Below are 10941 nucleotides of genomic sequence, written 5' to 3'. Positions count from 1 at the left end.
AAGCACAGTGTAAGTGAGAAGGGTGTACAGGGAGAAGGCGGACTTTGTAACTATCGTAGAATTGTGGAATCGTGCAATCATAGGGGTTGGAAAGGACCTCCAGAGATATTGAGTTAAACCTCCCTTCTAAAGCAGGTTCTTTACAGTAGGTTGGGCAGAAAAGTGTCTGGGCAAGTTCTGAGTAACTCTAGTGAAGGAGACTTCACAACATGTCTGAGCAGCCTGTTCCAGTGCTCTATAACGGTCACAGTAAAGTTCTTCTGCATGTTTTATGGAACTTGACCCTTGATCTGTTGCTGCGCACCACTGAAAAGAGCCCGGCTCCATCCACTTGAGTCCCTCCCAATAGATATTTGTAAGCATTGATAAGATTCCCTCCTCCCAGTCTTCACCAAGTTAAATGGTCACAGATGCCTCAGCCTTTCCTCATACAGAAGATGCTCCAGGCCTTTTATGATCTTTGTGCCCTGCTGCTGGACTCCCTGCAGCAGTTCCCCATTTTTCTTGGCACTGAGGAGCCCAGTACTGGATAGAGCACTCCAGATGTGGCCTCACCAGGGCAGAGCAGAGAGGGATGACCGTATCATACTAAACAGTGCATATATCATGCACTGTATTCACATCAAATGGGCTACTACAGTAGTTTTCCCCAATATTTAGTTGTAGAACTACTGATAAAAAGAGCAGTTATACCTCAATGCCACTCTAACTCTTCCCCCACAGAGAAAATAAATAAATAAATAAATAAATAAACATATATATATAAACAGTTACTGGCTGTTTTTCTGCTTGTTCTTAGCAGCGGCCGAAATACTACCCGTCTGAAAAGCTGTGTGTTATCTGAAAAGCTGTGTGTTATCTGTGCCGGCACCTCCTGCTCACCCGGAGTGACACCGGCACAGCTGGCGGCGCTCACAGCCAGGCTGCCGCGGGCCGTCCGTACCTGGAGGCGCTTCGCCCCGCGCCCTGCTGGCAGGAATGGGGAAGGGCTGAACCCGAGGCGGCGGCCGGGACGGTTCGCTCGGGGAGAGGAAAATTCCAGCCGAGAGGAGCGGCCCTGCCCCCGCGGGCCCTGACAGCCGCGGCCGGGAGAGCGCGTCCCGCACCGGGCGGGCGTCGGGCTGGAGCCGGTGGGTGGAGGCGGGCCGCGGAGGGAGGAGCCGGGCCGGGAACAGGGAGCCTCTGTGTGTGCGCGGGCGGGCGGGGGTTCCGCGCTTCAAGTTTCTCGCCGCCAAGTTGTTGTTGCTTTTTTTTCCTTTTTTTACCTTTTTCATTCCCTCCCTCTCCGCTCGAGGAGTGGTTTGGCGAGCGGCAGCCCCGGCACAGGCAGCCCGATGGCCGCGCTCTGAGCGGCGGGGAATGCCCGCGTTCGGGAGCGCGGCGGAGCGGGGCCGCCTTCCGCAGCCCACCCCGCGCAGGTGAGGCGGGTCCCCGCCGCAGGCATGGCCGGGCGACCTCCGCAGCCGGCCGTCCCGCCGTCCTCCGGGTAAGCGCGGCGCTTCGCGCGGAGCGGGGGGGGCGGAACGGGGAGCGCGGAGGGCGCGCGATGCGGCTCCCAGCGGCGCGAGCTCCTTCCACGCGCTCCGGCAGATGGAGCGGCGACCGTTAAACGGCTGCCGGCGGGGCGGGAAGGGGCACGGCGCGCGGCCCTCCGTTCCTCGACGGCACTCGGGCGCCGTCTGAGCCGGGAGCGGGCTGCGGGCCGGCGGTACGGTCAGCGCCGAGAGCCCTCGTGCCTCGCCCAGGGCGTTCCCGCCGTCCGCGGAGCACCTGCCCGGCGGCATTGCGGAGCGGGGAGCGGCTCCTCGGGACGGCTCCTTCTTGCAACCTCCGCTGTCGGCGCAGAAGCGGTGGTGGCGTGGGGGAGCGGGGCACGGCGCAGCGTAGCGCTTCGGTAACTGCGTGCGCTGAGAGCCTGAAAGGTAAAAGCGCGGCGTGTCTGCGGGGAGGTAGCGGGGGGCGGCAGGAGGGCTCGGGTGTGGGAAGCGCTCATCCCGTGGCAGGGCTGGTAGGTGTCCTGCAACTGGCTTTAGGGCGTTTGTGTTTTAGCTCAGAGACATTCTGGGAGCTTTCGTGTTAGATGCAGAAGTTGTCTAACAGGGTGCGTGGTAAGCTGATAGAGCTGGTGGTGCTTGAAGCAGTGATCAGATCGGTGTGGATGATGGGTGGTGGAGTGAAGGTGGAGAGCTAATAAGGTGCTTCTTCAGCTTGGTCCTTGTGGCAATCCTATGGTAATGCATGGCCACGCAGAAGTGAAACTGACAGCTCTAGGCGATGCAGAGGGTATAGTTGTAGCAAAGATAATTACTGCGTTTCTAAGACTTAGGTACGTGGGTTCAGTTGAAAGAACTGAATGTACAGGAACGGAACATGATAACAGGTTAGGAAGGCACTAAACCAGTGTGCCTTCAAGGTCCTCTGTTCTCCTTGAGGCTGGAACACAGAAACAAGCGAAGGCCACATCAGCAGATCCCATAGGCCTGCAGCCTGCCCTAGTGCTGCCGGCTGAGCTGTACTGCTGCTCAGCCTCCCCAAGTCAGGAGGGGTGTGTGTTCCCTTCACGTGCTTCAGGCACCCGTCAGCATCCACATCTCCGTTTTGTAGCTAACAGCGATGCTAGTTTTCATTAGCCCTGCAGATATATTTTCAGGTCTTTTATCAGCTGTTCCCATGCAAGTTAGTGCTTGGAAAATCAACTTATTATTCCTTACTTGTTACAACAAGAGTCCCACCTTGCCAGTCTTAATTACTTCCTGAAGATAGTCTCCTCCTTTGCTCATCCAAATGCTGAATTTGAGGGGGAAAAATAAAAATCTGTGTGTCCCAGCAGCCCCCTTCCAGTTAATGACAAGGATCCCGCTGACTTGTGTTAGAGCAGGCAGCAGTGCTGTAGTCCTCTCCACTGGGTGAGATTAGAGGGAACATTGTGTTTTTGAAATAGCAGCATTGTTTAAACGCATTGCTGAGCACTGTGGTATGGCGCTGTGACTCCTATCCTGCCTGACCAGGTGGGGAAGGTTGGTAAAACACAACTGGAATCTGTTACCAGCAAATATGTTCTTAAAGCCCCTTTGAAGCTGGGAGGTGTAATCTGTGGTAACTGTAGAGCTTGATAAGGCTCTTATGCATACTGCCAGGAGGGGTAGATGTAAGCCACGCTGTTATGTGGGTTTTCACATGTCACTAGTTAGTTAGCCTTGCAATTTCTGTATAACTTTGTCCTCTATGTTATGTTGTGTCTGGTCTGTATGGAATGTTCTTATTCTGTTGTTCTCAAAGTGTAAGATAAATCAGTAAAGGTTTATAGCTTTGCTTCTTTTTTTTTTTTTTTTTTTTTTTTTTTTTTTTTTTTTTTTTTTTTTTTAAAGTATGGTGAATAGAGGCCATGCCCAGTAACTGGCTGGACATGCCACAGAGTTTCTTCTGGTAAAAGAAGCTTGGCCGGACATACTTTTAATACTTCTATAACTCATCCATCTTGTCTCATGTCTGAGGAGCATGTACTCCTGCCAGGCCAGTGACACAGAGCGCTCCTGTTCAGAGCTGAATTGGCTTTGTGTGTTCACTGCGCTACAGGATGATAGGAAAATGTGTGTTTTAATACTTAATAAAAAAAAATAAAAATTGACCGTGGGTGGTATCCAGCATTTTGACCACAGTTTTCCTACTGTCACAAGAGAGCAGTGCTGAACTGCTGGTGTAAATAAATTTTTAGGTTAACAAGGGGATTTGACTACTTGACAAGGCTTTTACTGTGTGAAGTATTGCCAATAAATACGCTGTTAAACTACTGGAGCAAACTTGGATTTCAGTAAACTAAAGATTTATTTCCATTCAGATATCAGAGTGACATTGAGGTATGCTTTTTAATTCAGTTCTAATCGGTTTATGATAATTTTATGATTTAATTTGTTCCCTTTAATCATATGTATGCTTACTTTCAGAACAGCAGCTTCTGTTCTGCCTTAGCAAAGCAATAAAAAACTTTGTCTCTTTATTTCCATGTCTCATGAGAACACGGCTGGGGGCTACAGCTTTTCCCCAGGACTGAAGGCAGTGGGGTCAGTGCAGAATGGGGCGGTGCTGGGGTGCTGCAGGAACCTCCTTGGTGTGTCATCACGCTCTGCTCCCTGGCAGCTTGGCCTGGTGAGCGTACTGAACTTAATAAGAGGAGCAAGACAGAAATCTTTTCACTTGCTTAGAGCTGCCTTTGAGAAATAGAGGTGGGTGTTTTCAGAACGAACAAGAAATTTAACTTATCTGTTGTGTGACTTTGTCTCAGTACAACTGTTGAGTTCTTTTTATCAAATAATTTCAATCAGATTACAGATCTCCAGAGACATCAGCTGTGGTTCAGTGTTGAAAAATGTCTGGCATCAAGCTTAAAATGCTGGTTTGAGCTCTTCCCCTTTCAACTTGTCAGCTGAGCCAGTTCGCAGCCTGGCCACAGATTTAGTGCAGTACAAATGAAGATCCTCTATGGTGTGAGAGTGCAGTGCTGATGGCAGGGCAGATGGTCAGCTGGCACACTACAGAAGCAGGTTGGAGGAGAAAGTGGAGAATGCAAGTTTCCCGTTAGGTAAAGTGTGGGTTAGGCCTGAAAATGCATTTTCTGCTTCCAATGAATTAGCTGTTGCTAATGATCTGTGTTCTACTTTATCATGTATAGAAACTCGAGGATAAACTGTTGTGCTTGCTGTAGCACTCTAGAATCAGAGTGTAGGTTGGCCTGGGTGCAGTGGGGCCATCTGATCTTAAATCTACTCTACATTCAGGAGTTCAGGATAAATAGCTCATTTTTTCTTGTTCTTTAAAAAAGATACCAAAATGGAAAGAACTTTGAGAACTTGTGCCTGTAGCGTTTGCTAAGTGTTTAAAGCAGGGAGTTAACCACTTTGTGGGTGGATCCCAGACAGGAGCCACTTGAATGTTCCTCGTTCCAGGGTGTAGTTTGCCATCTGAATTTGGAATGTATATGGAACGCTCCTCAGGGTGATCTTGTTGTTCATTTTAATGTGTCTGCCTTAGTCAAGACAACACTGAAAAGCTGCTTGATGCAGTAGTGCCTTGAACTGAATCTTGTATTCAGTGGCTGGTTTGGATATTCATACGTCGAGTCTGAAGTCATAGCCGAGTATTGAGCAGTTACATTCTCTGTTGGAGTGTGTTGCTGTGGGAATGAGATCAAGGAAACATGAGGGAGCTAAGGAATGTGGATGCTAGAGTGAAAAGACGTGTGGGAGGGTAGTATACAAAAGAGAAATCAGCAACTATTTCAAAGCTTTGTCCTGCATGATGCTACCTCCAGAAAAGGGAGAGCTAGTTACTAGTGATGGTTGAAAGGCATGTGAGAAAAAAAGTGTTTTGGACTAGAATGTGGGTTTGTTTCGATGTTATCTTATGTGCAGTTCTTCTTTTCTGTTGTTACTGGATGCTTTTGTTAACTTTATAAGAGACTACAGTGTTCATCTAAGCCTGAAGATCACTGTATTTTGAGTAGTAGCATCTGTATTGGGTGGAGGAAGAAAAGAGCCCATTGTAAGGGTCCAAAAGTTTAGATCCCAGAGGAGACCTTTATAGCCATCCCATCATCTGACAGGTAAATTGACTCACCAGGAATGTTTCAGACTCGCAGTTTCTGCTCTAATCTAGTAACATCTAAATAGGCCTCCCTTCATGAAGCCCAGTACCGCTTCTGTTTTTTGACTGTACTGTGGAAGTTTTCTCAGTGTGGACGTTACAGTGTGGCTGCTGTCGCTTCCAGCTGCTACTGTTGTGTATGCTGGGGAGTGGCAGATACCAATTTATCCAAGCAGCTCTTGGATAGCGCCTGCTCAGCTAAATAGTTACCATATATATATATTTTCTTTTTCCTTGAAATTTACAAGCCAGTGTGAGTTGTATCCACTCCATTAAGAGAGCAAGGAATGCAGAGCATTCTTTTTCATGGCTGTTTGCAAGTTAAAACAGGTCTTTTCTTCCTTTTCACCTGGCTCTCCCTAGCTCCCCAGCAGCTGACCTGCTGCTTTGGCTTCATACTCACACAGCTGCAGGCTGCTTGAGAAAGGGCTGCTCTTTCAGCAGCTGCTGAGCTCTGCGACTCAGTGAGTTGACGTCAAGGCATTTGAGGATGACAAGAAGCTGAGATGTTTTCCCCTAGACTCCTGTAGAGTTCTGTGGCTGTGCCCAGCGTTAGCACAATGAAAAGGAAACTGTGCAGCATGCGACAATGGGGAGCTCTGGAGGGGAAAAAACAACACTGTTTAGACTTGTAACAGGCAATTAAAAATTCGAGGTTTCACTTGAATTCTCTCCTAAGTAAGGTCTAACATTTAAAAGTGCGACTCTTTGTACGAGAGTGAACTTTTACTACCTGGAGTTTAAGTGGTTGCATTCTAACTGAAAATTTGTATGGTGATAGATACATGTAGAAATGTGCATTTTATTTTTTTCACAGTTAAGGAAATATTTTTTCTGCATCAGGAGTGCAATCCCATAGAAGTCTTTACCAAACTAAGAGTTCCTGGATTTGTTTTTCATTTGCTTGCCAAGTTCAGAAAGGGCACTTGCAGTTTTGTGCATTTTTGGTGGCTGTAAATGATCAAAAAGATGAGGGTGGGTAAAGGATGGGTCCCTAACCTGTGAATGAAACGTCTCCCTGGGGAGCTTGGGAATTCATCAGCTGTTCTGCAAAACTGGAGCTGTCAGGATTACCGTTTTTGGTTAAAGAAAATAGAACACACAGATATTTTTAGCGAGGCATGAGCTTTTTCTGTGAGAAAGCATCATTTTTGTTGTCAGGATTGTTAATTCATCAAAGATGTAAATTGGAGAAATAGCTTCCAAGGTGTATTTTCTAGATGTACCTTAACAATTCTTTCTGCATGCTTATTTGAATGTTATTTACCTCTGTTCTGGAAGTACAACCACTTGGTTTAGACGATGTAATTTGATTTTGTATAAATTTATGTATGTAAACATTTATACACTTTAAATATATCTAAGTGAGCCTCTCCAGCTTGCCAAATAACGTCAATAATTCCTGTGTGTGAGCTTGACTTTTTCTCAAGTACTGGTGATCTTATATTTTGTTCTTTGCCCTGCGTCTGTCCTATGAAGTGATAATGTCTTAGTTCCAAAGAACACTCTATTTCAAAATAAAATAATTAGAAACTTGTGCATTTGTCTTCAGAATCAAGTCCCTTTTCACATTCATATCCCTAAAAAGAATTTCTCTGTATTGGCTTTAAAACTCTTTTTCCTTTAATTTGCTTTGATTTCTTGGGCATTAATTCTTCTCTTGGGAATTTTACCTGCTTTCATTTCATACCTTTGGATACATCATCTTCCAAGGACTGAAGCTTTGTATGTGGCTGCATGCTGCATAGCAGCTAATTTTTATGCATCTTTCTTATTGGAAGGCTTCAGCATCTCTTTCAACTCTTCCCAAAAGGCTGTGTAGTTAAATACCCATATCGGGTTATCACCAGTTTGATCGTGTCCTTTACCCAGACCTCTCCAAGCATGGCAGCGTGCTGTTCTTCATCCTCAGGTTACGATCTGCTGCAGAGCTCTGATTGAGCTGTATAGGGATGTTGTACTGTGGTCTTGGGGCTGTTACCTGCTTTGGTTCATATGATATGCTATCCTCAGAGGGCTTGTTCCAAAAGGGTGACACATGCTTGCTTGCAAGTTATTGATGCACAGATATTTTCAATGTGCAGGTAATGAGATGATTAGAAGTACAGTAGGGAAAAATACAGCATGGTAAGTTGAGTTCTTGTCATTTGGTATGTTGCCAGGTGTTTAACTATCTTTTCATTGCTTTTGACCTTTGTAGAACATAGTCCCATGTTTGCTGCCAAACTAGAGGGCAAAGCAGTTGGATGCTATAGTGTAGGTAGACTATAATCTGCTGAGCTATCTGATTACAAGGTCTTGTGACAAGTGTTGAAAGCCTTTTCGACTTGGGAGGTGTATCTTTGTCTTCTTTTTTCTTGTTTGGTTTTTATTTTCTTCCAAATGATATGTACAGTAATCAGAGGATTTGGTAATTAAAATAACTTTTGTTTTTTTTGCTCTACACTGAAGAAGAATATTCATACCTCCTCTGCTTGCCTCCACCTAGGTATAGTGGGGATAAGTCTCAACAGATGAGGTAATGCTTGTTTGCTTCCATAGAAAAGCAAGGTGGAAAATCAGTGCTCTAAAAGCAGTCTTTCAAAGCTGATTGTCAATGGCAAGGGAGATGTAGAGAATCTGAAGCAGCGTATTTTGGAACAGTAATAAGGATCTGACATCATTGTCTGAACTGCTGGAATCTGTCGTGAATCTAAGCATCTTTTTTTGAGTATTCTCATATTTCTGCTGCCCAAACGCTTACAAACTTTCCAGTCTTCCTCCCAAAATACACTGCTGTAATGCCACTTCATCTATAAATTTCAAATGAATAAAGGGAGAGGAGGGAAGTACAACGAACTGTGAAAGTTATATGAAACCTTCGCAATATGAAATGACTTAATCTTGCTACTTTTAGAAATATTCAGACAAATAAATTGTTGTTTGTTTTCTTCTTTGTCCTGGTGGTGTTCTTTAAGATACTGCTTATACGATGGTTTTCTTGTTATTTTTCTTTTCTTTCTTCCATCCCTGCTTTTACTAGCAGAAAAGTTTTCCTGGGTTCAGTAGTTCCAATACATAGAGCCTGTGAGCCAATGGATTTGCAAGGTGCTTTGTTGTTGTTTTTGTTTGCTTTTTTTGTAGAATGGAGAATGTTTGGAAATAATGATATATGATGTACATGCTGTGACTTCATCCTATGCAGTGCCAACCAGCCAGTTTGTTATATGTGTGTTGACCATGGATGGACTTTACAAAACAAACAAACAAAAACAAAACAAAAAGCCACCACCAAACATTTGTTAACCTGAGCAATTTCATGGCATGTGCATGGGAGCTCTGCCCCTTCTTCAGGGAGAATGATAATGTTGTACTAGTGTGACATCTGTGGTCTCAAAAGATAATCAGGAATGTCTTTAGGTCTCAGCCTTGAGAGAATTAAAGTATGACTGTAATTGTGGCCCTCGTCTAGTTAATAATACCATAAACTCTTTTGTATGAATCAACAGAAGCACTAGAGCAAGAAAAAAAGCTATTTGCTTTCAAGTTTCTTTTTGCATGTGGAGTTTGGACGCTAGTGATTATTATAACATGTTTAGTACTAAAGCTTGAAATTTCATTTGGGACGAAATACATTCTCTTTCTCCTTGTTTCAAACATTTCTTTAAGACATGAGGTCATATTCAAAAAGAATAAATGGGCAAACAAAAAAAAAAACCACGTTTTTGTCTTGCGTGTTTACTGTAGTGTGGGACTTCTTTGAGAAACTTGGTCATGATCCTGTTACTGATTTAACCTTGTAAGACTAATCATGTTGGTGGTGGTTATTTGTATTTTGATAGTTACAATGAAATGCAGGCCTGTAAAAATCTAGTGTAAGCGGAGGAGATCATAACCATTTTATGGGCTTATTTACTTGTATAGGATGTAATCAGGAGCTGAAGTTATAAAGTCTTATAAAAGAAATATGAAAATAAGTTCTGCTTTATGTAACAGTTGTGTAATATGAAGAAAAGAGGTAATAGCTAATACTTCCAGTATTACTTCATCTAAATGGCTTTTTTGGGGGGGAAGATGTTTTGATTGTCAGATTGTGGTCACTGCTGATGGGTGGATTGCCCTCCCTGTGGGCACAGCTTGAACAGTGTGTTGAAATTTCTAAACTCCCTTATTAATATCCTCACTTTTGTGGGTAAAATCCAGCCTGCTGCTCTGATCCTGCATTTGGCAGAGGATGGCATGCTGTAAGGGCTGGTTATAGATTAATTTGCCCTTTAAGTTGGATATGCTTGATATTTTAAACTTGGTGATGTGGGACATGGCTACTGTTCCTTCCGGTATCTTTTAGTTCAGAAGAGGTTCAGGCTTTGGATTGCTATTGAGAGACTTCAGCCTGTTTGCAGCAGCATTTGTAAACAAATGCTTGTCAGAGCTTCTTGGAAGAACTTCAGATAGAAATACCCTTCAAAAATCCTACCCTAATTAACTGAGAAATGTACAGTGTGGGTGCCAGCACCAGTCTTAGAGAGGAAGAATAGTTGAATATCCAAAGAATTTTTCTCTTATATGTAAACAAGTGGTTCAAGATTAGAAAAAATAATTTTATGAGTTTTTAACAGTCACGTAAAAATATGATAAAAGCCAATGAGTTTTGGACAGCTTTATAGTTACAGGCCTTTCCCACATCCTGTCAGATCAAGATTCACATCTTGGTTGTACACTGAGTTGCCCTTAGTCTGTGGCATCATGTGAATAAGTGCCCAGTGTGGTAGAAAGAGCTCCAGCTTGTTTGCAGAGCTGCTTTACTAAGGATAGGAAGGGAGAGCTGAAACATGTCAAAACTTTAGCAGAAATTGTAAAAATTCAGTTTTTAAGCTCCACCCTTCTGACAGTAACATGAGATGTCAGCAGATGTGAATTACATCCTTAAACTAATGGCGCTGTGTGCCAGTAGGTCACGTCTTCACTGCATTCATCTGTGGCTGTGATTGACAAATGTTTTGAGTTAAACATTTGAATGGAATGGCTCTTTATGGGAGAGACTGATTGATCCTTGTTTGTTGCAGGGGAGTTGAACTAGATGGCCTTCAGGTATTCCTTCCAACTCTAAGGATTCTATGATTCAGAGATCTGTCACAGGCTAAGGACTTTTCTTACTCTTTTGATAATAGTTGAATGCCTTAACTGTGTCTTATATGGACAATCTAGATGGAAAGAAGTTTGTGCCTTGTTCTGAGCTGAGCAGATATACTGCTGCTCTTGAGCTGGTGGAGTAATAAGTTGTAGATTCTTTAAGTCTTTCTTCACTTAGATGTTGACATC

General features: G+C 44.2%; 1 protein-coding gene across 5 annotated transcripts in view; it reads left to right on the top strand.

Moving 5' to 3' along the window:
- The first annotated feature begins 1030 nt into the window (after positions 1-1030).
- The window catches only part of COBLL1 (cordon-bleu WH2 repeat protein like 1), a 75224-nt gene continuing 65313 nt past the window's right edge, over positions 1031-10941 (top strand). For 3 of the 5 annotated variants that reach the window (XR_011904337.1, XM_072342060.1, XM_072342059.1), the window contains exon 1: positions 1168-1486. Coding sequence is in view for 2 of the 5 variants with exons in the window: in XM_072342060.1 (XP_072198161.1) it covers positions 1443-1486 (44 nt within the window). In the remaining 3 variants the exon portion in view is untranslated. Of the gene's footprint in view, positions 1131-1167; positions 1487-1611; positions 1923-10941 lie in introns of those variants that run through there. The other 2 variants (XM_072342064.1, XM_072342063.1) reach the window with 2 other exon arrangements.

The sequence above is a fragment of the Excalfactoria chinensis genome, chromosome 7, assembly GCF_039878825.1.
Source record: "Excalfactoria chinensis isolate bCotChi1 chromosome 7, bCotChi1.hap2, whole genome shotgun sequence".
NCBI lineage: Eukaryota > Metazoa > Chordata > Aves > Galliformes > Phasianidae > Excalfactoria > Excalfactoria chinensis.
Note: the sequence above shows the minus strand (reverse complement) of the source record. Positions and strands in the feature narration are given on the sequence as shown.